This window comes from Dama dama, chromosome 22 (genome assembly GCF_033118175.1).
Source record: "Dama dama isolate Ldn47 chromosome 22, ASM3311817v1, whole genome shotgun sequence".
Lineage (NCBI taxonomy): Eukaryota > Metazoa > Chordata > Mammalia > Artiodactyla > Cervidae > Dama > Dama dama.
The window spans coordinates 43470816-43497401 of record NC_083702.1 but is presented as its reverse complement, the minus strand read 5'-3'; the positions used below and the strand labels follow the sequence as shown (position 1 = coordinate 43497401).

Below are 26586 nucleotides of genomic sequence, written 5' to 3'. Positions count from 1 at the left end.
GCCTGCACACTGCAAGGAAGAGCAGCCCCACTCTCCCCCACTAGAGAAAGCCCTTGCACAGCAGTGAAGACTCAGCACAGCCAAAAACAAAATAAACACTTAAATATATATATATCATATATATTTAAAATATAAATGAAACTATCATATTGATTATTGAGGATTTGGACGCCACCTGAAATTTTGAGCCCAAGGGGATGCCACATTCACTTAGCCTTCATCTTGGCCCTGCTGTGCCCAGGGGCCACTCACCATTCACTCGTTCATTCAGCTGTTCCACACACAGTTGTTAAAGGCCACATCTGTGCCAGGGAGTGTGCTGGGTCCTGAGGAGAGAAAGCAAGCTCACAGGACAGTGCTGGGGAAAGACAGCTGTGAGCCCCAAGACTTGTGGGACAGTGGGGGAAGGTGGTACAAGGCAAAAGGGCCCCAGGGGAAGCAAAATGTACCAGCTAACACCTTGGGGGTCTCTTGTACCAGGCTTTGAGCTAAAGTCTTGCCCTGTGACATTTCAATGGCCCTTTGATGTTTACAGATGCTTGTAAGTCAAGAGGCGGGTCCTGAGACCTGGTGAAGTTACATGCAGGTAATTTGCAGAAGATCTCACCCTGAGCAGGTGGCGATGGGAGGCCAGGTCCCTGTGGCTCTGAGCTCTCACCGGCTCTAGAGGCCCTCCCCCGGCATCCCCCCTGGGGGTATCTGGGAAGGCTGCTTGAAGGAACTTTGCACTGAGCAGAGAGAGCACACGTGGAAGTTTACAGGGAGACCACACAGAAAAGATTGAAGTACTTCTAGAAGGAACAGCATTGGCAAAGCCAGAAAGGCTCAGAATAAAACTTCATATCTTGGTGTCCACAATTCTGAGAAGCCAGACAATCTTGTGAAGAGGCACTTGTACGGAAAGAGGCCAGGGCCTGCCGCTTCCTCTTTCTGCTTCTCTGTTTCCTAACAACGTCAGCATAAATAGGAAGCCTGAGAGGCTCGCTGACTGCCTCCGGGAGACACCACAGAAGGTCCGTCTGTCCCGGCACAAAGAGGGTACGTGTGGGCTTTGGGGCAGGCTGAAGGGTGGGGTCGGGAGCAGGGGCGTGTGGGAGTCTGGGATGGGAAGGACTGGGAGAGCCTGGGGGTGTCGAGTGGGCAAGTGTGCCCCAGGGACTTGGGAAGTTAGGGCTTGGCCTCTTGGGAAAATCTGAACCCAAACTCCCAAGCAGCCAGTGGACGAGGATGCAGACAGCAGGGACCGACCTGCCTGGGTGTTGGGGGAAGGGCTTTGGGGGTTCGGTCCTCACTGCTGGATCTGACTGTCCTGTCAGCGGGGAAGATGCCTGGGGCGGTAGAGAGTTCAGGCCTGGGAGTCACACAGCTGTGTACCGTTGTCTTTACTTTGTCACAAAGGTATCACTAAGGTGTCACTAAAGTGTTGGTGGCAGTGATAATATCCTGTCCTGGGCTTCTGTCTCCTGTCTGGAACAGGGGAGTGCCGATAGTCCCTGACATCCTGGTTTGGAAAAAGTCTGTGTGTGCACACACATACACACACATTCGTGTGCCTGCACACACGTGTGGATGTCCACGGGGATGCAGAGATACTGGAGGCAGATGATGAAGCCAGGAAACTTGCTATGCTCAGACCTAGACTGGTGTGGGTTGAGAAGCTCATGTTGGAAGATAAGAAGGGAGCAGGTTCCTTCCTTACTCAGACACATGTCTTCCCCCCTCCAAGAATGTTTTCTTAATGGTCACACTCTGCCCTGACCACTGTCGATACGTTACGTTTGGGCCCAGCTGTGGATGCCTGTTACTGAAGTGAGTTGGCTAGGTGGTGGGTGTCTGGGGGTGTTTTCGTCCAGGTGTGCGCTTGCCCTGTGGATGGGAAGACAGGTGTTTCTCTGGATCCCCACTGAGATAAGAGCCTGTGGGGACTCGCCAGGCAGCCTGTAGTGACAAGTTGCAAATGTGCAATGTTTAGTCTTTAGACACCTTGCTGTTACGTTTTTGTATAAAAAGATTCTAATTTTCTCTGCTTATCATCTTCCTTGCTTTCTAATGGTTTTATAACAAGCAAAATCTGTCCTGCTAATTTTGGGTCACCCTTTTTTTCATTCATTAGTTTTACTTATGTTGTTCTATATCTACTAACATCACAGGATACTTCTTGAGTTCTTTAATGAATATATTTAATATTAAACAAGTGAATCCATGGATCTATGTTTTGCTAAAAATTTAAAAATTGGGAGTACATAAAAGTGATTATAACATACATGTTGTCCTATGGCTTAGTTTTCCACTTATTATTACATTCTGGACAACATTCCATAATAAGATGTAGAGATTTGACTCATTAATTAGCCCTAAGAGATACATGACATGTATCAGTTTAGGTGTTACTGAAAGAGCGTGGTGGGGTCTGGCTGCTTGCTGTTCAAAAGCCAATAAGCAGGCCAGGTTGGTGGAAAGGAAAGTTTGCTTTATTTCAGATGCTGGCAATTGTGGTGGCAGGGCGTTGTGGACGTTTGTCCAAAGGCTGACTCCCCACATGGGCAGCCAGCGGGGCAAGAGCTATTATAAACAGAAGGTGGGGATGGGGGGCTACATACAGAAACAGCACAATCAGCTCTGACAGTCATCTTCAAATTGGTCATCGGTGATCTGACCAGTGTCATCATTATTGTTTTAGGTACAGTTAATCTTCAGTTCCAGGGTCCGTTTGTTCCCATTTCTTTGAGGCCAGTTCTCGGAATCGTGGCAGCTTATGTTGTGGGTACAGTCTGGTCGTCATGAAATTAACTTCTCCATCTTGGTGTTTTAGTATCTATAAGACAGCTCACAGGATATGGCTCAGAATATTATCTATAGCCCTTAAGACAGTGCTAAAGATCCTTGACTATGCTTAATGATTGCATTATTATTATTTGGTCTCTTTTGACCATTTTCCTTTGTTTCTGTATTTCTCACTTTTCTGATTAAACTTATTCTTTGACTAAAGTTTTCCACAGACAAAAGGCAGGCAGGGGACATCGCGGGGTGGAGCGTGGGCAAGGACCAGGGGGTCCTGCTCCATTACACAGGTACACCACAATTTACCCGATCACATGTTGCTAGACACTTGGGTGGTTTCCAGTTTTCCACACCTGTGAAAGAATTCCTAGAGCCCAGATTCCTAGAAGTAGAATTGCTGGGCAAGAGACTGCACATGTAAAATAATAGTAGATATTGTCAAACCATCCTCAAAGTAGCTGAACTAACATATCCCATGGTAGTGCATAAAAAGACTGGTTTCTCTTTAAGGAAACAGTCCATCTTTTAATTGGGTCCAGTGTAATAGATGAAAATTATCTGGTTCTCACTTGTATTTTTCCTTTCCCTGGTGATAGGTGAAGTCATGCGTCTTCCATGTGTTGAAAGGCCATTTGGATTCTGTTTGTAATGTGCATGGAAATGTCCTTTACATTTCTCAGTGAGCTGGTTGCCTTTTACATATTGAGTACTAACACATTTGGAGCATTTTAGGAGTGTTCCATTTATTACGTGTATGGACAATTTATTGACATATGTTGAAAATATGTCTTTCAGATTGCCACTCTATTTTTTCTTTGGTGTGTTCAAAGATACCTTGCATTGTATAAAGATATATTCATTGCTTTTAAGTCAAATCTGTCATTATTTTGTATTTCAGGCTTTCCGGATTCAGTGTCTTATTCAATCCCTAAGATTAAAGAAATATTTTAGAGCTTTTATCATTTTAGCTTTGACATTTAAATCTTTAATCCATTTAGAATTTGGAGGTCTAGGTAATAAGTAATCATCTAACTTTTAAAAAATGATTAACTGGTTGTCTCAATATCATTAATTTTGAGTGTACAAACCATGTGTTCTCTGTGATTTGAAATTCTATTATTATTTCCAATTCCTAAGTAGTTCTTTTCTTTAATATTTTCTGTTCCATCTGTCTACTATTATACTCATTATTTTTCTAACCAGTAGAGCAAGTTCCTCATGTTGGATTTGTTATAATCTAGAATCAATTTGTTAAGCCAGTTGAAAATCTTTCTGGAGTCTTAATGTGGATTGTCTTGAATTTAGAGATTACTTGGGGTAAGACTGATCCCCAAGTACGGGTCACAACAACAGTGGGCAGCGTTCTACTTTAAAGCAGAGGGTACTGACATTTCTGTTGACTTTAATGTTACTGTAGTTTTCTAGTACATTCCCAGAAATGCCAATGTTCTTTTCAATTCCTCATTTGCCAAGGTTTATTTCTTTGTTTCATCAGGAATGTCTTTTGTACTATCAAATATTTAAGGGCATCTGTCAAGATAAGCTTATCTTTTCCTCCTTTTAATCTGTCTGTTGATATATTTCTATTAATCACAAATAGAGTTGATGCATTCTTCTTTTTAAAGTGTTCATCAGGTTATCCTATGAAATTGTTTTTGTCTGGAGTGAATTTGTGCCTTTTTTCCCCTTTTCCAATTGCTATTTTTATCATTAAATTTCTGCATGAGTTTGAGAATTTTGGTGAGCATGTTTATTTTATTTTGAGTGAGAAGGCATCTGGCTTTTCTTTCCTCTTCCTCCCTCTTCCTCCTTCTCCTTCCCCCCTTCCTGTCACCCCCTGGTTTCCATGGTTAATTCTCACTCATAGTGATCTTTAACCCTTACATTTTAAACACACGTATTTATACTTAACTTATATTTTCCATCAGCATTTGGGCTTACTCAGAATATATACACTCCTCCAAAACAAGGCAAGATCCTTAGCAAGCTTTCGGTTCATCTCTGCTTTTTACCTGTAACCTCACAGCCAACAGGTGTTAAAATAATCTCTGTTTTGCTTCAATGTTGTTACTGTGTATTTATTTGCTTTTACTTTGAAAAATGGAGTTGCTCAGTCATGTCTGACTCTTTGTGACCCCATGGACTGTAACCTACCACGCTCCTCCATCCATGGGATTTTCCAGGCAAGAGTACTGGAGTTGGTTGCCATTTCCTTTTCCAGAGGATCTTTCTGACCCAGGGATTGAACCTGGGCCTCCCTCATTGCAGGCAGATGCTTTACTGTCTGGGCCACCAGGGAAGTCAGTAACAATATTTCTTTACTTAACAGTAAGTCCTATTGGTTTTTTTTACTTTACTGTCTGGGCCACCAGGGAAGTCAGTAACAATATTTCTTTACTTAACAGTAAGTCCTATTGGTTTTTTTTTTTTTTCAAAACTGATTCCAGTATCATATGCTATCTCTCTTTCTTGGAACTTTTATTTTTTTCTGAAATACATGCTAGAGTAATTTTCTTTAAAAAGATCTGGAAAGCTTTTTTTATCCTTACATTTCCAAAATATTGTGATTTTTTCCCCCCTTGAGCTTCAAAGTAAGCTAGACTTTTTATATTTCTAGGTTCAAACATATTTTCCTCTCAGTATTTTCAAGACATTACTATCTATTTAGAGTCCTGTGTTACTTGTGAGAGGACCTTGCAAACCCAATCTTTTTCTCACTGAAAATAACTTGTTTTTTTCCTTCTGGAAGCTTCTAGGATTACCCTTTCACTCTTTGATGACTAAAAGTTTATTAGAATGTGACTGAGTATGGTGCTATTAAAAATGAATCTTGCTTTTAACTTAGTAGATTATTGCCTGATTTAAAGCCCTGTGAATTTTTCTTCTATTTGCAATTGTATCTGTTTGTTTACACACGGAAAACCCCCAAATAACAGTAGCATAAAACTATATAAGTTTATTTTTTCCCTCACATAAAAGATGTCCAGAGGTAGGCAGTCTCAGACTGTATGGCTGGTTCACAGCGAGAAGAGGGATCGAGGTTCCTCTTTTTCTGTTGCATATGACTTCTACACTAAAGAGAACTTTATACTTCAAAATGACTGCTGGAACTCCAGCCCTCACTTCCAAACTGCAAACTGGAGAAAGGGAAAAAAGCAGGAGGGCAAAGATGGATTTCTCCTACCTGAACCACTTCCTTTAAGCAACTTTTTTTGAAAGGCATACCCAATGATTCTACTCACATCTTCTCGGACAACATTTAGTCACATGACCACACCTAGCAATAGGAGAGTGCAAGAAATAAAATCTTTTATTCTGTGCGGCAATAAACCTAGGTAAGACCTACCCTTTCGTTACCAAGGGGAAAGGGGACAGCTAGGTAACCAACACTGTCTGCAGTACCTGCCCTCAGTTCTCTGTCTTCTGCTTCTAGATGTTGGAACTCTTGGATTTCATTCCTAGGCCTCAGTTTTTCTCTGAGACTTTCCATTTCCTAGCCTATTTGCTGTCTTCAATATCTACCTTTGTAACATGACAGTTTATAGTGTTAATTCTGATTTGGCCCATTATTGAGCTATGGTGTTTGTTTGTTTTTTTTTAATGGATTTCATACCTTCAAATGCCAAGAACTCTGTTTATTTGTTCTTTGCATAGCAATCTGTTCTTAAATGGCCATGATTTTTCAAATCTCCCTGAGCATGCTACTTGAGATGTTTTAACATTTTGTCTTGTTTTTGCACAGACATCTGTGCACATCTGTAGAAGTGTCTCTTGGGTCAGTATATGTCAGAATAGAGATGTACGATACCAATAATTGGGAAATACAACACTATGCCACTCACTATTATGACTGGTTAAGAACACAAATTCTAAAGCCAGTCTCCTGTGCTATAGTCTCAGCCTGTTCCTTTCTGCTGTATCATCATGGACCTATACTAGTTTCCTCATCTACAAAGCGGAGATTTTAACCTACACATTGATGTATTAATATCTGTAAACCCTTTTGAACAGTGGCCAGCTGATGGTAAGTGTTTTGTACTTGTTAGCCACTAATACGAATTCTCTGCATGTAGGTGTCTTTTATGCTTGTGTCCTTAGACGCCTTTAATTTGTTTGAACTATTTATAGCATAAAGGTAGTCGCTTGTTTGCCATACTTCTGGCACAAACATTTATTTTGCACTTTGTCCTTTGCTTTGTGGTTCAGTTATTTTTATAAAATACTGAAGTGTTCACTTTTATGCACTTTTATTTGTCAGCCTTTGTCTCTGATTTCTTCTAGTGCTTTGAAGCTTAAATAGTTCAAAGATATTCACTTGTACAGCTTGCAAGTTTCATAGGATTTAACTGCCTATATTTAAATTTTTCATTGATTTGAAATGAATCCATGGGGAATGGTGTAAGGTAGGGATTTAGGCTGATATGTTTTATGTTGTTATTCAATTGTCTCAACACTTTTTTTTATTCCATCACTTAATACTGATTTATGGTTCCTCTTTGTCACATAGTACATTCTCTGATGAAATACAGTTCATCTGATCAGTATGTCCACTGATTTGTTGTGTGTGTGTGTGTGTGTGCACATGTGTGTGCATGTGTGAAAATCCATTACTTTACTTATCAGGTCTTTATAATAAATTTTGCTATTGGGCGGAGACTCATTATTTTTGTTGAATTATAGTTGATTTACAATATTTAGTAGGTTTCAGGTGTAAAGCAAAGTGATTTGGTTATACACACACACACACACACACACACACACATATATATATCTGTATTTGTTTTACTTTTGATTCTTTCCCATTATAGTTTATTATAGTTTTTTTTATAATAGTTTATTATTGAATATAGTTCCCTGTGCTGTACAGTTAGACCTTGTTGTTTATCTAGTTTATATATGGTGATGTGCATCTATTAACCCCATACTACCAATTTACCCCTCCCCGCTTCCCATTTGGTAGCCATAGTTTGTTTTCGATGAGGGCTTACTCACTCAGTTGTATCTGACTCTTTGCAACCTGCCAGGTGCCTCTGTCCCTGGAATTTTTCAGGCAAGAATACTGGAGTGGGTTTTCATTTCCTCCTCCAGGGGATCTTCCCAACCCAGGGATCAAACTGGTGTCTCCTGTGTCTCCTGCATCGCAGGCAGATTCTTTAACTGCCGAGCCATTAAGGAAAACCCATTTTTCTATGAGACTTCTTAGTTTTTAAAGTCTCATTAACTGTCCTCACACATATTTTCTCCCTTGTGAATTCCTGCCAAAAAGAAAGAAAAACTTGCTAAGTCTTGATTAGAGTTGTGTTAAACTTATAACTGACATTCAGAAGAATCGACCTCTTTACATGTGAGGAATTTGCATTTGTGGTAAGACCCAAAGAGAAGCTTTTAGCTAAAGCTTTTAGCTGAGTTCCAGGTAGGCAGAGCAAGCTGCACCAGCCCAGGCAGACTCTCCTTTGCCTGCCAAGGCACTGCTCCCCTGCAGGAACTAAAATACTCTCCCCCAGCCCCAGACAAACCTACTCTTCCTTCCCAGGCATTTCTTGGACTAACCACCCCACAAACATCACCAAGTTTGGTTCTCCCTCATGATCTCATGTGAGATACGTTGGGTTGGGCCCATTTTACAGATTTAGAGAGCAAGGTTCAGAGGGCACGGATAAGTCAGCCCAGGCCACCAGCACAGGAGGGACAGGGCCTGTGTTGAAAGTCAGTTTGGCTGAGCCTAGAGCTGTGCTTTTCCCAGCAACAGTGCTTCTGGTATATGTGTCTGTGCAGCTTGAGTGAAGTTTTTGACAATCTTACCGACAGAAAAGGAGTCATGGTCCTCTGTTCTACTTTCCTGGTACTTCCCGGGGGCTGGATGAAATGAAATGAGGAAATCCCCAACCTTCTGCAGAAAAAAAGGGAACAAGCATTTCAGGGGGCAGTGTGGGAGGAATGAGGTAAATGGAACAGGGTGGGGAGAGCACCAGGCTCGTGTGTGTGTGTGTGTGTGTGTGGTGTGTGTGTGTGTGTGTGTGTGTGTGGTGTGTGTGTGGTGTGTGTGTGGTGTGTGTGTGTGTGTGTGTGGTGTGTGTGTGGTGTGTGTTGAGGGTATGTGCACGTGCTCACTCCCACAGGGGGATCACACCCCAACACCCAGTGACCCCCACCCAGGTCAGTACCTGGTGGGGGGGAAATCAAATACCAGGCTTCCCTCTTGGATTTTCTCATCACCAGGGCAGTGTGACCCAGTGGGAACCCACATCTGCCGAGGCCACTAAGAGCATCTCCTTCATGGTCACATCCCAGGCACTGAGCTGAGGAGCAGGGACGGCCCCAGGGGCCAGGCTGAGGCAGCAGTGGGCTGCAGCCGGGCAGCAAGGCCGCGCCTGGGTCCGCCCTACCACGTGGGCCGAGTCCCATAGGCTGACGCTTCCTTCCACAGGCCTGGAGGAGGCAGGATCCCAGAGAGAGGAGGATTCCCAAGAACTGATGACATGGGTCTAGCCCAGCCTCCAGCAGGGGAGAAACACAAGACTCCAGGACAGTGAGGAGCCCACACCTTGCCCAGACCTGGTCCCACCCGAGCGGGCCACCTGTTCTCCAGAGCTGAATCACGAGATGACGCTGACCCGGGGGCTGCTCCCCCTGGCTCTGCTGGTGCTCTGCTGGGGACTCAGCGTAACAGGGGCTGAAGGTGAGCCAGATCACCCCCTCCCTCTCTGTGTCCCCCTTCTCACTGCCGGGGCACAAAACCCAGACCCCCAGCCTGCCCCTTCCCATCTCTTCTCTCTCCTAACTTTCCCTGGAGGGCTCCCTTCCCTCCCCCCACACTCCTGCTCATTCTTCTCTGGCCTCCTGTAAAGACCCTCTCTGTTTGTGTGGCCTCTCTGTCCACATTTCCCAGTGTGGCATTCCAGACCTCCAACCTCCCAGCTGGACATTCCAGTCCTTTGTTGGACCTCCTCTCCCCCCCAGGCACTCAGAACCTTGAGGTCTTGACCAGTTCCGACCTCTGTACATTTGCTTCTGGGGACCCTCAGCCTGGGTGGGGGGGTCTCTCCTCTTGCCTCGAGGCCCTGCTGAGACAGTCCCCAACCTGGGGCTCCTCAGACCAGTGACCACCCTCCCCAAGCGCTCCCGGAAAACTCAGTTCTGCTGATAACCCTGGGAACCACACTCCACTTTCCAAGCATCAGGCCCAGTGGGGCCAGATCCAAGAGCAGGGCGAGGCAGTCCCAGAGGAGGCCCCTTAGGGGTGAGTTTATGCCCCTGCTCCCAGGCTGCACCCACCCAGGGGCCCAGGGGCAGGGCCTGTGTCTGACGCATGTGCCCACCTGTAATGGGAGGGACTCTGTTCCTCCAGGAGGAGGGCAAGGCAGGGGCTCAGGACACATGCTCTGAATCAACTAGAATATTGTGTTTTTCTCCAGACAGGAGGGTCCGCAGCTGGCTCCCTTTCACCTGCACACCTGCAGAGACAGCCCCCCCTGCCCCTGCCAAGGCCTCTGGGGACCTGTGCCTGGGCTCCAGGAGCCTTTACAGAATTCTGGGAGACTTCTCTGCAGTGCTGGGCCATCTGAGGGGGAAGCTGTGACTCTCTCTCTGCTTCCCTCCCTGGCAGAGACTGTCCCGCTGCGGACCCTGCGCTGTCATAATGACTACACCAGCCGCATCATCTGCAGGTGGGCAGATACCCAGGATGCCCAGCGACTGGTCAACGTGACCCTCTACCGCAGGCTCAAGGAGTGAGTGAGGCAGGGCCCAGGGCTGGAGGGCAGCGAGGGGCACTGCTGTGTGGGCAGGGCAGTGCCAGGGGTTTGGGGCTGGACAGATTGTAGGGATGGGAGACCCCTGCCCAGGAGCTCCTCCCCCATCAGGCAGCCCTTGGGCCCAGGGGCTTGGGTCTGATGTCTGGTTTGGGGGAAGAGCATCTGATGTTAATATTGTTGACGATGGTGATAATCTCTTATTTTGTGACAATTGAACAAAATCAGTCGGCAGAAGTCAATTTTGGTTCATCCTCCTTATGAGGTGGGCAGGACAGGGACATAATGCCCAATTCACAGATGGAGAAACTGAGGCTGCAGAGGTGAGGTCCGTCCCTCTGGCCACACAGTGGGGTCAAGGCCTTAGCAGGACCAGTGTCCTGTGTCCAGCCTGCAAGGCTAAGCTCCATGTCTCCCCCAGGCCCTGCTTCCTCCGGAGTGGGGGTTTCTCTCTCTTTACCTAGTCTCTAGGGCATAGCCCATTTGGGAAGGTGCTCCCACCATTCTGGGATCCGGTGATAGTCTAACTCACCGTAATGGAAGTAATTAAACAGCGGGCATCACAGGGTCTGGGGAGACCCCTGACGACCTCCCCTAGGAAGAAGGGCTTTTGCTCCGCAGCATCATTGCCTCTGCACTCTCTCCGCTGCTCTCCCCACAGCCTCCGTCCTCCTTGTCCACTGTCCCCACCCCCACCCCCAGCTGTGGCCTGCCTCCTCCTACACTGGGACAGCAGACACCCCCAGAAGAGAAGCTTCCCAGCACCTCCCCCCACCATGGCCTGCCACCTCCCTGGATACTCCCTGCAGTGATTACCTGTCCCAGGCAGGCCTGTCTGAGGTCAGAGCCGGGGTCCCACCTGGTCTTGCTGCTCAAGGACATCACTGCCATCCCAGTCTCCACTGTCCCCATGCTGTTGAGGGTCACTGTCCTGGGATTCACTTAACAGATGCCGACCAGACTATAGCTCAGGGCCTCCCAGGTCCGGTCTCATAGCCCGGCTGTCCATTCTCTGCTTCCCTCTGAGGGAACCTCCTCTAAAGAGCGATCTGTCTGGAGCCCTGTTTCCAGTGCCTCTTAGGTACTTCCTCCAGAGCCCACTCTCCCAGGACTCTGCTGCCCCCAGCAGGCCATTTAAATTGCTCCTGCTGGAGTCAGTGATGCCCACTTGGTGTAAATCAATGGTTAGTCCTGGCCTTCTCCCCACGCACCCACAGGCAGCCCCTGACGAGGCCTGGCTGGGCCTAAGCACGAGGTCCCACTGTGGCACCTCCCTCCCGGACCCTGGCCAGCACCCGGGCCCTTCCCCACTTCCCCCTGGCCCGCCTTTTCTGTCTCCTGGTCTGTTCCCTACTCTGAAGGGGACGATGTCCCAGGGCTCTTGGACCTCCATTCTCTTGCATCTGCATCCAGCGGCAGAGATCCGGCCCCAGACTGGATCTCTGACCCAGACACACTCTCTCCAGCCGGGACCTTTGCCCAAGTTCCAGAACCATAGGTGCACTTGCCTCTCCACATTGTCCCGTATAGTCTTTAACTTCAAGTGTCCTAAACAAGTTCCTGCTCTGCCTCCCAAAGACAGCCCCTGTGCTAGATTCCCATCTCAGTTCACTAAAGGGGAGCTTCCAGGGGCTCAAGCCAGACAAATGGGGGCAGTCTTTTACTTTTTGCTTTTCAGTCTCCTTTCCCTCCTTTCCTTCTCCACCGCGGCATCCAACCCATCAGTAAATGCGATCAACTTCATCTTCAAATAGCAAGTGAATCTGGCTAACACCCTGATTCAAACCACTTCTTATCACTGAGATAGTCCAGAAGCCTCCTAACTTGTCCCTCTGCTTCCAGTATTGCCACCCCCACCCAACTCAATCTATCCACAGCTCAGCAGCCACAGGAATCCTTTCAAGGTGTGTGTCAAAACATCACTCCTTTGCTCATAACTCTCAATTTTCCTCACTTGCAGTGAATTCAAAATTCCTTACATTCCTTTTAAGCACTGACCTTCTGCAACCTCCCTCTACTAGGCTCCTGGACCTCCCACCCTCACATCTCTACTCTGCATGCACTGTTAATTGCCTAGTCATACAACACTCCAGACCTAAGCCTACCCCAGGACCTTTGCACTTGCCGTTCCCTTTCCTTGAGATCCTCTTTCCCCAGATTTGGCATGGCTCCCTCCCTGATCTTCAAGTTTCTGCTCAGATGTTAGCTTCTCCAAGAGGTCTTCCCTGCCTCCTTTATTTCAAACTGTATCCCCAGGCCAGCCGTCCTGGCCTGTTCACACCTCTTTCTTCCTGACTTGTCTATGTACAGTTTTCTCCATTTGACATGTGACATCATTCCGTCATTGTTTTGTGTATGTCTGCCTCTATTAGGATGTCTGCACTACAGACAGGGATTTGCATGTGTTTTCTTTCCTGCCAGGCTCCCTGGTACTAAACAAAGCCTTACACATAGGAACCACTCGTAAATGTTTGTGAGTGAGTGATTCTTCTCTCTGGGCTAAACTTGTCCTCTCCTGGCAGGGACCATCCACAGCGAGTGTCCTGCAATCTTAGTGACGACAAGGCCTGGTTAGACAGCGATTGTCTTGACTGTGTACCCAGAAAATGTGTTATTCCTTACCGAAGCTTTGTCCTTGCTGACTTTGACTACTTCTCATTCCGACCGGACCAGCCTCTGGTCACTGAGCTCACCGTTAATCTGAGCCAGCATGGTAAGACCTGGGGTCCCCAGCCAAGGGTGGTCTCCTGTGAGGACCGGGAACCCTGGAGTGTCCACAAGCCCCTGGCCTACTTGGGGAGGCAGATGTGGAAACATCTAATCCTCCAAGGTTGTAAGGACCATACAGAGGGTGTGGTGGGCCAGGAAAGGGAGCAAGGGACTCTGCCTTGGGGAGAGGACCCAAGAAGTTTCCAGAGAAGGATGCACGTCTGCTGTGTACTGAGAGGTGCGGGATGACCCTGGGCAGAGGAACGAATAAAGTGTGGACTGAAGGGGGAGTTACAGGAGTCACAGTGCCCTCTGCTGGGAAGGAGGCCACAGAGGCCACCGCATGGGCAGTGGGGACAGAAGGAAGCTAGCTCCCTTTGGAGTTTAATTTGAGCACCTTTTATGGAGCTTATGTTCTGAGGCCTAGGAATCTACACAGCTTCATTCATGTTCACACTGAATCCCCACGATTTAGCAGAAGGCAGTCTGAGGTCCATGGAGAAGAGGGGTCTGTCCAGGATCACTCAGCCAGTGGGAGCAGTGCCTGGCCTGGGACCCAGGCCTATCCACACATGGGCCACAGAGGGCCTTCACATCCCGCACAGTCGTCCAGCCCCTTAGGGACCCTTTCCTTCCTCTCCCTCCAGTGCAGCCCCCCACACCCAAGGACCTCAACATCACTGCTACCCGGGAGAGTTTCCTGCTGTTCTGGAGTATAGCCCATGAGGGTTTCCAGAGCCACTGGCTGTCCAGCCTGGAGTTTGAGGTGGTCTACAAGCGGCTTCAGGACTCCTGGGAGGTAGGGACCCCACCAACTGTGCCCCAAACCCACAGGTACCCGGCCCAGCCGACCCTGCTCCAACAGCCCCTCTCCCCTCCAGGATGCCCGCACCACCTACTCCAAGTCCCCCCAGGCCATCCTGGAGCTAAAGCACCTCCTGCCCAGCAGCACCTACGTGGCCCGAGTGCGCACCAGGCTGGCCCCAGGCTCGGGGCTCTCAGGACGACCCAGCCAGTGGAGCCAGGAGGTTTCCTGGAACTCCCAGCCAGGTAACAGAGTTGGGACAAGGCTCCCTTGTGGAGAGGGGGACTCATTACAGCTCCAGGACGAGTCAAGTGTCCACACGATAGGATCCTCGGGTGCTCTGTATTCAGAGTGGCTTCCTTGAGCCCACCCCATGCCTACCGTGACTCTGCAGAGGCAGTGGCTGCATCTGACTCACCCCCAGGCCCCAGGTTGCTGTCCATGTTCTGTGGAGGAACAATGACAATTTAATCACAATGGCATATGGGCAGCTGCGTTTTTGTGAGGGCTTCATGACATGTGGACACACCAGCATGACGGTGTTATTTAATAAATCCCCAAACCCCGAGGCTGAGCTGTCCTCCCTGTTTTGCACAGGGGGTGTGAAGGTTCACAGAGTTCACCCTCTGACCTGAGGTCACACGGCTGGCAGGCCAGGCTGAGTTTAACCCCTGATGTTTTTGGCCACAGTCTCTCTGTGATGAGTCTCATGGTGAGCCCACTGAAGGCTAGGGAATGAACGAATGAGGACTGAAGGAGGGTTTGTTCTCCCTCCCAGGGGATGAGGCCCAGCCTCAGAACCTCCAGTGCTTCTTTGACGGAGCCGCCCTGCTCACCTGCACCTGGGAAGTGAGGTCCGAGGTAACCCACTCCGTCTCCTTCACCCTCTTCTACAAGACTGGCCCCAGTGCACAGTGAGTGTCCCCTGCCTCTGTCCCCTCCCCTCCTCTTAGCCTCACCCTCTCCAGGCCTCCTCCTGCCCCTGGAGCCCAGCAGAAGCCATAGCTCCTCCTGAGGTCTCACCCCTCACATGGCCCTGCCTCCCCCTGCCCTGACCTGTGCCGTGATCCTCAGGGAGGAAGAATGCTCTCCCGTGAAGAAGGAGACTGGCAGCCCCTACATCCAGCACCGATGCCAGATTCCGGTGCCCGACGCCAGGAACTACAGCCAGTACATCGTCTCTGTTCGACCAAAGATGGAAGAGAGACTGATAAAGAGCTCAGAGAACAGTGAGTTTGCCCCTAGCCTTCTGTGTGGAGCATCTTCCAACAGCACTGTTTCGTTCCTCATGGTCCAGACTTCATGTCTGTCAATTTCAATGAAACAGCCCAGGGAGCCAATTGGAACAAAAATGATTCTAGTCTATCCTGGAAGTTCTCAAGAAGCAATAATGCAACAACGACAAATAACATGAAGGAAGATGCAATTAATATTCCTCCAGAATATCAGTATTAAAAAACCTTTGATCTCATTCTTTTAGCTCTATCTTCCCTGGTGGCTCAGATGGTAAAGAATCTGCCTGCAAGGCAGGAAACCCCAGTTCAATCCTTGTGTTGGGAAGATCCCCTGGAGAAGGGAATGGCTACCCACTCCAGTATTCTTACCAGGAGACTTCCATGGACAGGGAAGCCTGGCTATAGTCCATGAGGTCACAAAGAGTCAGATACGACTGAGCGACCAACACTTTCACTTTATTTTCCCCTCCAACTTCTCAGTTGCTCGAAAGTTCTAGCTTCTGCCCACGACCTCCTGGTCTTCCCACCGATTTTTCCCTTTCTTTCTCAGATTGGGTTTTTCTTTTTGAGGTTTCCAAAGTCCTTCCCAGACTGATATTTTCAGTGTTCATAATGATTCGTCTGTGATTTACTTCTTCAGTTGGGTACTAGGGGGGTATGCAAATGGACTGTGGTTCCTTGCAGGTTAAGTTCCCCGGTTCCTGTTGCATAGAGAGGACCTCATGCAGAGGAAACTCCTGCATTGCTTATCGATGATCAAGTTCTTCTTCCCAATCTCTAGTGTGTGTCAGGGACAGCAGCTGATTTGTCTTAGTTACCTGGGTTTAAATCTGCTACTTACTGTTTTGGATCTTCCAGACTGCAATCTTTGTTTCTACCATTCGTTAGCTGCCTGTCCTTGCAAACTTACTGAATCACTGTGGGGCTCAATTGTCTGAAAAGTGGATAGATTAAGAGTACTTACTACATCCAGTTGTTGTTACAATTGAGTGAAATTATTCATATAAATTTTGCATGTATAATAATACTTAGAACAGTGTCAATACTCTAGATTAGAATAAATTAATACTACATTTATTTCTATTAAATACTAGGGGTAACCCATACTTCTGGTCACCTCACTACAAAACAATGTATATTAACATCTCCCAAGAGAAGGGCATTTCAGGTCAAAATAGATGACATGGTGAAGTGGGGGTGCAAAGACCCTAAGATGGGTGGGACCTGGGGTCCTGGGTCAATGGAGAGAGCACCTGTGATCAGCATGGAACACAAAAAATGTTCCACTGGAGGAATATTAGAAACAATATTCCTTAAAAGTTTTCCTCCCTCCAGTCCAGATGGCTCCCCCGACCCTCAACGTGACCAAGGGCAGAGATGGCTACATCCTGCACTGGAAAGAAGAAAAAATGAGCTACTCACACATAACTTGCATGTTCCAGGTCCAGTACAAGAAAGAAGGAGCCTCATGGGAGGTGAGGGCCTGTGCCCACGGAGGGGCCTGGAGGGGAGGAGGGAGCAGTGAGACAATACTTGGGGAAATGCCACCTGTGAGATGCCTGGCTCCCAGCATGTGACCAGTCACAGAGAGCCACTGGGACTTGGTGCTCACTCCTTCTGAGCAGGCTCATCGTTTCTTCCTTTGGTGAAGGAACCGAGACTCACAGAGATGATGTGAACTTGGCCAAAGTGTACACGTGACCCTGAGTTGCACAGGGGGCATAGACATCAGGAGGGGGAGGGCTGAGAGGCAGCTGGAGGACAGGTTTTCAAAAGTCACAATAAGGTGACACTTCTTCGTAAAATCTCATCCAGAATGCAAATGTGCAGCTGCTAAGAGCAGAGCAGCTCCTGGGGAGGCAGGCAGGGCCCCACCCTGGGGCTCAGTGTCTGGCCCTGGCCCCCAGGCAGCCCTTGGGCCTTGTGGACAGAACCTGGGGCTCCACAGAGGGCAGATCAGAAACCTCAGAGCCAGCCCCAGAACTTTCGGCTGGAAATGGGGAAACTGAAGCCAGGAGGGAGTGGGTTAGTGGTGGAGCTGGTAGTGGTCCTTGGGCTCCTGAACATCTGTTTGATGGTCCAGAGTTCGGTCACCCTGCACCACACTCCAGGGGAGACCACATCTGGGGTCCAGGCTGCCCCAAGGAGAGCTGGGAGGGTGAGGGGGGCCATGGTGACTCCTCAGGGTTTCTGCACCCCGCTGTTGTCATGTGTGCCAGGAGTTCAGTAAAAGAGGTGCTCCCTGGTCCTGCCCCTCTGGAGTGTGGTCCTCCGTGATGGGGGTGATGCTGCTCAGATCTGGGGATGTGACTGCAAGCTGGGAACGGATGGGTAGCAGAAAGGCTGGGGCACTGAGGCGGGAGGGCTTCGTAGCTGTGCCCACGCACCGCAGACCTCAGCACTCCTGCTCACACACATGCCCCTGCAGGACACCAAGGCAGAAGACTTCCAGAATGCCCACACTATGTCCCTACCGACCCTGGAGCCTGCCAGCAGGTACCAGGCCAGAGTGAGAGTGAAACCGGAGCCGGGGAACTATGAGGGGATCTGGAGCGAGTGGAGTGAGGCAAGGTCCTGGGACACCGATTGGGGTAGGTCTGCCATGCTCCCCTCACCCCTCCTGGCACAGCTCCGCTGGGCAGAGGACAGGGAGGATGTGAACACAGAGACGTAACCCCACCCCAGGGTAGCATCCTTCCTTCCCAGGCGTCATCAGGGATTAGAAAATGACACCTCCTGGTGTGCAACACAGACTGCGGGCAAGGTCTCCAGAGGACAGAGGAGGGAGCACGGCTCCCCAACAGGTCTCCCACCGACTGAACCTTAGCCTTCTATTAATATGGCCCAGGCTTCTAGTGACTTCCCAGGTGGCGCAACGGTAAAGAACCCACCTTGCCTGCCAATGCACGAGACACAAGAGATACAGGTTTGATCCCTAGGTCAGGAAGATCTCCTGGAATAGGAAATAACAACTTGCTCCAGTATTCTTGCCTAGGAAATTCCACGGACAAAGAAGCCTGGCAGGCTACAGTCAATGGGTTCACACAGAGTCAGACATGACGGGCGCGTGCGCGCGCACGCGCGCGCACACACACACACACACACACACACACATACACACAAAAGCATGCTTTCATTAGCTTTTGTGGAACCTACTACCCAGGGACCACTCAGCCTGAGGAACTACAGACTGGGGCCTGAGATTGGAAAGCTTCGGTCTGATTTCTCAATCTTTTACTTTTGCTAATTTCATTTATCTACCACCATCGCCATGGTGGCCACCAGCAGACAATTATAGGACAAGGTCCAGGAGGTGGCTGCAGAAAGAGAACAAAGTATTTGCAACAAGGTCCCCAGTCCCAGACGACTGTCAGGGAAAGAGCCCCAGAGAGAGGACCCCAACCAAGCAGAAAGGAGAAGTAGGCCACAGGACCTAAGGGAAAGAGATCAGGGGAGTTCTGGAGGGGCCCAGCCAGTAAGGGGCTTAAGCCCAATTGGACAGTTGAGAGAGTCTTTGATGAGCCTTTGTACCTTCTGGTTCCTCCACCATCACCCCTTTCTCCATCTCTGCCTCTCCTGTTGTCCCTGTTCTTAATGACCACCTTATACGCTGCCTCCTTCAGGAAGTCCCCTGTGATTGCCTTTGGCTACAGTTGCTGCCCTCCCACAGCAACTCCTGCTACTGGCCAGTATCTAATCCTCCGCCTCCTCCCACCTAGCCAACATTGTGGGTGGCTCAGACAAAGGCCCCCTTCTTATTAGTCAGTTTCTGGCCTCCTCTCCCCCTCTGCACCCCAAGGAAGCAGCTGCATCCCATCTTCTGAGTCTCTAGCCCTTTTCCTCCCTGGATGCTAATAATCCTTTTTCCTTCCTGCCTTCCTGAAGTGCTCCCCATGTGGGTCCTAGCCCTCATCCTTGTCATCAGCACCTTAATCCTGCTTCCAGTCCTGCACTTCTGTGGCGTCTACGGGTACAGGTAAGGGGACTCCAAGAGGGGGGAGAGTGTTATCCAGGGCCCCAGAGGATGCCAGGGTCACTGTCTGTCACAGCCCTGTCACCCGCTCCAAATGGGGTCTTGGACTAATCTGAGCTCTCCCTGGGCTGCAGTTTCACCTCCGTACATGAGAACAGGCAGCTGCCCTGAGGTCTTGGGCAGCGGTCACCTCTTTGCTGTCTTTCCAGGCTGAACCGGAAGTGGGAGGAGAAAATCCCCAACCCCAGCAAGAGCCACCTGTTCCAGGTAGGAGCTAGCTGTGAGGGCGGCGGAGGTGCTGGGGCTCGCGTGCTCCTGCGCCCATGTCCCCGCGCCCCTGTCCTGCTCCCCTTCCTGGGGGCTTTGAGTGGGGCTGGGGGTGCAGGTGGCTAGAAGAGGGGCTGGGAAGCTCTAAGAGCCAAGCCAGCCCCTCAAGCCCAGCACGGAGACCCCCTGGTCTCCCCCGATGCTCAGGGTGCCCTGCTGGTGAGGACTCACCCGGGACAGGAGGGAGGGTTGACGTTGCGGGGCTGGTCCCTGGGAGGCTCCAGGAGAGGCATAGTCACATCGAGGGCAGGTGGATGGTGGGAGGCAGAGTGGCTTTCCGAGGACAGGATGGCAGAGCTGAGCGCTAAGGGGTGCAGGGTGGTGGGAGGTGGGAGAGGCCACGGCAGGCAGAAGGCATGTGGAGGGTGGAGATGAGGTGCCTTTGAGAAGAGAATTGAGCGGGGAGGGCAGTGAGTCTGGGGCACATGGCGGAAGGCTGAGAGGACCCTGGGGAACAGGAGCCCTTTGGTCAAATACACGGGGCCAGAGCTGCCTTGGGAGAGTCTCACGGCTGGTGCAGAGGGGGCTGGGGTGAGCACAGAGCAGGGACAATCCAGATAGTGTCCTCAGGCGACCCGGGACCCCAGCGAGGTCCCAGCCCCTCTCTGGCCTCGTCTCCCTGGTGTCAGGAGGCCGTCCTGCTGGTGATGAGAATCTACCTCGTCTGGGGGTTCCTGAATCTCCACCATCCTCAAGGCCTTCCCTCCATTTGCACCTTCTGGAGCGCCCTGACTCCCAAAGATACAAATGCCCTTTCTCTTCCCAGAACGGGAGCGCCGGACTCCGACTGCCAGATAGCATGGCCACCCTGGATAGTGGGAGCCGCCCACACAAGGGGCCGTGGGGCAGCAGCTACCCTCAGCTGGAGGGGTGAGTGTTGGGCAGGGGATCCCTGGGCAGTAGGAGGGTGGCACCCTCCTGCACACCCGAGGTTTGGAGGAGGTGGCCTGGGTCTGGGCCTCAGTGTGAAGAGATCCATGGAGGCTGGTGGCGCTAAAGCAAGAGGCATCCCGGATTAGCAAGGGTCAGACCACAGACTTGACTGGAGGCAGGAGACTGGAGCAGATGACCTCCCTTCACCCTGCTGCCCAGGGAGACCCCACACTGCCTTGGCCCACTGGGTGGCAGAGGGTCTGTGAACCTTCATGGCCTCAGCATCTGAGCCACCAGCTTGCCACTAACCCTCGTGGGGGAGATGACTGAGCCCAGGCTGGACGCTGACTTGGGGCCTGAAGCTGGGTGATGGGAAGGAGTGGAGGGTGGGAGGGGTTCTTGACCTGGAATGATAGCACGGAGGCTGGAGGGCCAGACCCATGGGGAGGCTAAGGAGCATCTGGTTTCCTGCTCTGGGCCTGCTTCCCAACCTTGCCCTGCCCTGAGTTTTCTGAGAGCTGTGGGTGTGGCCAGGCCTCTCGTCCCACAACCCGCTCTGCCCCTGTGCCCAAGGAGGTCCCCGCATCCCTGCCCCTGTTCTCCCCACAGGGTGTTCCCTGTAGACTGCAGGCACAGCGAGGTGTCACCTCTCACCACAGAGGACCCTAAGGACGCCTGTGACTCATCATCAGAGCCTGACATGACTCTGACCGCCTCGGACCTCCCCACGGAGCAGGCCCCCAGCCCCCCGACAGGGCTGGCCGCCCCCTCAAGCAGGCCTGAGAGCCAGGCTTCTGGCTTTGACTTCAATGGTCCCTATCTGGGGCCGCCCCACAGCCGCTCCCTGCCTGACCTTGTGGGCCAGCAGGTGCCCCCACAGACAGGCGTGAGCAGGAAGCCACAGTCCCCAGGGTCCCTGGAGTACCTGTGTCTGCCCGCAGGGGGGCAGGTGCAGCTGGTCCCGCTGGCCCAGGTGAAGGGGCAGGGCAAGGCCAGGGATGGGGACACAAAGTCCAGCCCAGGGGCCCAGAGGAGCCCTTCTCTGGAGTCAGGGGTGGGCCCTGCCCTTCCAGAGCCTGGGCTGATGGAGGGTGGTCAAGACCAGAAGGACAGGTCCCCCACAGTTCTGCCCACTGGCTGGCCTGAGGTTGGCACCATAGCCTCTGGTTACATCACCACTCCAGATCTGATATTCACCCCACCCACCGGGGCCCCATCTCCCTCCCAGGCTGCCCCTCCGAGCTTCCCCTCAGCCCAGAACCCCACTTTCCATCCTGGACTGGCTGATGGGCCCCCTGTAGCCTCAGCCCCCCGGAAACCAGAGTTCGAGGGCTACTTGGAGCTCCCTCCAGCCACAGGCCAGTTTCCGCAGTCCCCTCTGGCCAGCCCCGCCCCTCCTAGAGTCAGCAGCCCTGTCCTGAGCCCAGGCCCGCTCCGGGCAGACACGTCCCCCAGCTCCCCAACCCCTGAGGGTCTCCTCGTCCTGCAGCAGGTGGGTGACTACTGCTTCCTTCCAGACCCTTTCTCCCCCCAGAGTAAGCCCACCTCCCCAGGACCCTGTCCTGAGATCAGGGACCTCACCCAGGTGGTCCAGCCTAAGAAGCCTCCAGCTCAGGCCCTTCCCCAGGTGCCGGCCATTCAGCTCTTCAAAGCCCTGAAACAGCAGGACTACTTGTCACTGCCCCCTTGGGACATCAGCAGGCCTGGGCAGGTGTGCTGAGACTCTGGAGACCTTGATGGGGAGGAACAGAGGAAAGGGCCTGCCTTTCCTCCTGCCCTGCCTGGTCCTCCTGCTACCCCTGCTCCCTTCCCTGGTCCTTTCCACAAAGCTGTGGAGAAGCTTCCATGTTGTAACAGATGGAGACCGGAAAAATAAGTTAAGCATCTACCTCCTTCCTTGACCTTCAGTAAGGTCAAGTTTCTCTCTCTCACTCTCTTCCTCTGTGCCACACACACACACACACACACACACACACACACACACACTGTTCTTTGAAGTTAACTTATTTTAGGTTCTGAATTGTTGGAGCTTTATATATATACACACCAGAGAAGGAAATGGCAACCCACTCCAGTACTCTTGCCTAGAGAATCCCGTGGACAGAGGAGCCTGGTGGACTGCTGTCCATAGGGTCGCACAGAGTCTGACACGACTGAAGCGACTTAGCATGCATGCATTGGAGAAGGGAATGGCAACCCACTCCAGTGTTCTTGCCTGGAGAATCCCAGGGACGGGGGAGCCTGGTGGGCTGCCGTCTATGGGGTTGCAGAGTTGGACACGACTGAAGCGACCTAGCAGCAGCAGCAGCAGCAGATATACATACACTCATTTCATTTGTCTCCTTTTCCTTTTTACCAAGTTTCCCTGATTTTGCTATTGTCCTCTTTCTCTTTCCACTGATTTATCATTAGAGTTAGTTTGAGGTCTGGGCTAAGCCCATTCTGAAGTTCGTCCTGTCTCAGTCAGAGCCTTTTCTGATGCTGACATGTCTGGTTTCGTGGAGGATTTCTGTCTGTCCCAGGCAGGCATGAATGTGCAGATTCCAGCCTGGAGGCAGGAGGCTGGAGGCACAGTGTGGAGGCTTAGGGGTTTCAGACTTGGAAGAGCAGCCCTGGACTCAGCAAGCATCTGTCAGCCCCAGGTGTGGTAGCAAAGCACCAACCTCAACTGTCACTCCAAGAATTGTCACTTCCCATGGACTTGGCATGGGAAGCACTGTCCTGAACTCATGGGAAACACTGCTAGTCTCTTCGAGGTGACTGGGGGAGCCTCAGGGGACCCCCGAGGCGCTGCATCTGAGCAGTGGGCAGTGCAGGTTGCTGATTGAAGTGATCTCCTTCTTATACTTAGGCTAGTGGGGCCAGGGAAAGTTTGAGAGGGGAGTGGAGTCCAAAAATCACGTAGAAAAGTCAGAAAGAATTGCTCAACAAGGGAAAATGGAAAACAACCCAAGGGCATGGACACTTGAGCTTATAGTCCAGATGTCCCTTCTGCCCTCCCTCCAGAAAGACTTTACAACTCCCACCCCCACCAGCCACCTATGAGAGGCTTTTGGTCTGTGGTTGGCCTACACTGAGGATCATGGTTCTTTTAAATCTTTGCCTTTCTGATATGCAAAAAATGGCATTAAATTGTTTCAATTTGCATTATTTGGAAACTAACATGTTTGCACATATTTTCCTATTTCTTGAACATTTGTATTCCCCCCCCCCCCCCCCGCCCCCCGCCCTGAGCTAAACTCATTAAGATCTCATTGTGTCAGATGTCCTCTTTTTTCTAAGTAACCTTTAAAAAGTATTTAGCTCTGGCCGGCCTTTTGCAGATGGTGCAAATTTATTTTCCTAGTTTGTGGTTTGCCTTTTAATTCTGTTCATCACGCTTTTGAGTGTATTCAATGTAGACTTGTCTGGGTGGTCAAATGAATCTATGGGTGAACTCCTTCACGGCTCCACTTTTGGTGTCAGATTTGACAAAGGCCTTCCCCACTTGAAAAGTGCATTTGTCCAAAGTTATGTTTTTTCTGGTTCTTTTTGTGTTTCAAAAATGTATGTATGAAATTCTTTTGGAATGTATGCATTTAAGGTGGAGAGCCAGCTTAGACAAGTAGCCCAGATGTTCTGGAATCATTGGTGGAATCACCCATTCTTCATCCATGTATCTGATATAGAAAATCTGTGTATACACTTGGTCAGTTTCTAAACTTTCCTTTTTATTACGTGGTCTTCTCCATGGACCCCACTGCTTTGACTGTTCTAACTTTATCATATGTTTTAGTAAATGGCAGAGCAAATGTTCTTGTTTCTTTCATCCACAAAATCCCTGTTGATGATGGCATTGTTTGTAGCCGAAGAAAATGATAAACAGTTGAAATCTTCACCCGTAGTGAAACTAATCACAACATTTGAGTCCATTCTGAGGTAGAATCCTGTGTGCAAAATGAATGAAGTGGACCTATGTGCATTAGAGAGAAGTCCAAGATGTGAATTCCAAAATGTCTGGAAAAAAATTGTTAACTGAAAAAAAATTGTGATAAAATATTTTTATTACAAGACATTAATGTGTATATAAGTGTTTAGGTGGATGTTCAGGGGCAGCGTTTGAAAGCACAGTCACCCTAAGGAGGATTGATTCTGTTCAACAGAAGGGCCTTCTGTCTACCACAGTGAGTTAGGGGCAGTTTTGATCAGACCTAAGATGCTGGTTGTAACGGAATGAGAAGCAAGTGGCGCTCCCAGGACAAGCCAGGAGAGAGTAAGGGAAGGAGAAAGATGGGCTGGGGGAGAGAAATATAAAGGACACACTCAAGCTAAAAACAAGGGATTCATTGTAATCCAAAATTTAAATCTAACTGGGCATCCTGTGTTTAGTCTCTAGTAAGAGTGGAGACAGAAGGAAGAGACTGAATTCCCCATAAAAATAAATGAGAATTATTTTGTTGTTGTTGTGGATTTTTAAAAAATTTTGTTAATTTATTTTTAATATTAGCTGTGCTGAATCTTCATTGCTGCTTGGCCTTTTTTCTCTTTGCTGCGAACGAAGTCTTCTCTCTAGTTGCAGCGCGTGGGCGTCTCATTACGGTGGCCTCTCTTGTTTCGGAGCACTAGCTCTAGAGAGTGTGGGTTTCAGTTGCAGCACATGAGCTCAGTAGATGCAACTCCAGGTTCTAGAGCACAGGCTGAGTTGCCCCGAGGCATGTGAGACCTTCCCAGACCAAGGATTGAACCCATGTCTCCTGAATTGGTAGGCAGATTCTTTACCACTGAGCCACCAGGGAAGCCCTAGATGAGCACTGTTAAGACTTAAGCCTGCCAGGCCCTGCTCCATTGATTTAGGGGATTATAACCCCTTGAGACAAACACTACCTTTATCATATTCTTTTTTGTATATGGGGAAACGAAAGCACAGGGAGGTTACCTACTCACTCCAGGTCAACCAGCCAGTGGGTGGCAGAGGCAGGATGCAAATCTTGGCCCTGTAGTTTAGAAAAAAAGAAAGCTAGTCATTCAGTTGTGTCTGACTCTTTGAGATCCCATGAACTCTAGCCTACCAGGCTCCTCTGTCCATGGGATTCTCCAGGCAAGAATATTGGAGTGAGTTGCCAATTCCTTCTCCAGGGGATCTTCCCGACCCAAGGATTAAACCTGGGTCTCCTGCATTGGAGGCGGATTCTTTACTGTCTGAGCCACCAGGGAAGCCCTGGAGTTTAGAATCTGCCCTCAAAAGCAAGGTCTCCCAACCAGAATGTCCACCTGTGAATGCAAAATGATCCATGTTGCTTGGCAAGACAGAAAAACATTACAAAATGAGCAGGTTTGGTGGTGGGGTGGGAGCAGGGGATACTGAGTCAGAGCCAAGAAGAAAGAAATGTTTTTACTTCTTCAAGTTTAAGTAAGTGAAAGTCTCTCAGTCATGTCTGACTCTTGCAACCCTATGGACTATACAGTCCATGGAATTCGCCATGCCAGAATACTGGAGTGAGTAGCCTTTCCCTTCTCCAGGAGATCTTCCTAACCCAGGGGTCAAACCCAGATCTTCCCTCATTGCAGGCAGATTCTTTACAGCTGAGCCACAAAGGAAGCCCAAGGATACTGGAATGAGTAACCTATCCCTATTCCAGTGGCTCTTCCCAACCCAGGAGTCAACCCAGGGTCTCCTGCATTGCAGGCGGATTCTTTACCAACTGAACTATCAGGGTAACCCTTTTATCTCTTTGGGAGCTAAATATTAAGGGCATGGGTTCTCACTCACTGATGTCTAGAGATACCTTGCAGGTAGGACCGTGTCCTCCTCACCTATCTGCCCTGAGAACCCAGCCCAGAGCTGTACAGATGAGTAAGGGACCACCAAGGGGTTGTCATGACTGGAGATCTCCAGGAAGCTGTCCCCGAGAGGGAAGGAGACACGCAAAGGACCTATGGGAGTGACAGCACAGCGGGGAGGGTGAAGCAGAGCTGAACAGGAGCCTTTAGGGTTTCCAGACCTGAATAGACATCCACCAGCCTACAGGGAGCTCCCGAGCAAAAAGGACCTGCTGAAAGAGCCCCACAATGGACAGAAATGACCAGGCCCCTGGACCCTCGTGATGTTGGCCCATGATATTTTCTTAATAGACTTTACTTTTTAGAGAGGGT

The 26586-nt window shown here is 50.0% G+C and overlaps 1 protein-coding gene across 1 annotated transcript; it reads left to right on the top strand.

The window, feature by feature from the left end:
* Nucleotides 1-888: 888 nt before the first annotated feature.
* Nucleotides 889-24956, top strand: CSF2RB (colony stimulating factor 2 receptor subunit beta). The gene is made up of 14 exons (XM_061125302.1): nucleotides 889-1038; nucleotides 9209-9460; nucleotides 10388-10511; nucleotides 13055-13245; nucleotides 13889-14040; nucleotides 14123-14291; nucleotides 14825-14960; nucleotides 15121-15275; nucleotides 16617-16756; nucleotides 17710-17872; nucleotides 19167-19257; nucleotides 19464-19521; nucleotides 20348-20451; nucleotides 21064-24956. The coding sequence occupies exons 2-14, from the start codon at nucleotides 9385-9387 to the stop codon at nucleotides 22172-22174; spliced, it is 2670 nt and encodes an 889-aa protein (XP_060981285.1). The 5' UTR covers nucleotides 889-1038; nucleotides 9209-9384; the 3' UTR covers nucleotides 22175-24956.
* Nucleotides 24957-26586: the final 1630 nt, after the last annotated feature.

Excerpts from the sequence above, each read along its gene's own strand:
- CSF2RB (XM_061125302.1), top strand. The coding sequence starts at position 9,385 with ATGACGCTGACCCGGGGGCTGCTCCCCCTGGCTCTGCTGGTGCTCTGC. Across the intron at positions 17,873-19,166 it reads GTCCTGGGACACCGATTGGG|TGCTCCCCATGTGGGTCCTA; the intron begins GTAGGTCTGCCA and ends GCCTTCCTGAAG. Across the intron at positions 19,258-19,463 it reads TGTGGCGTCTACGGGTACAG|GCTGAACCGGAAGTGGGAGG; the intron begins GTAAGGGGACTC and ends CTGTCTTTCCAG.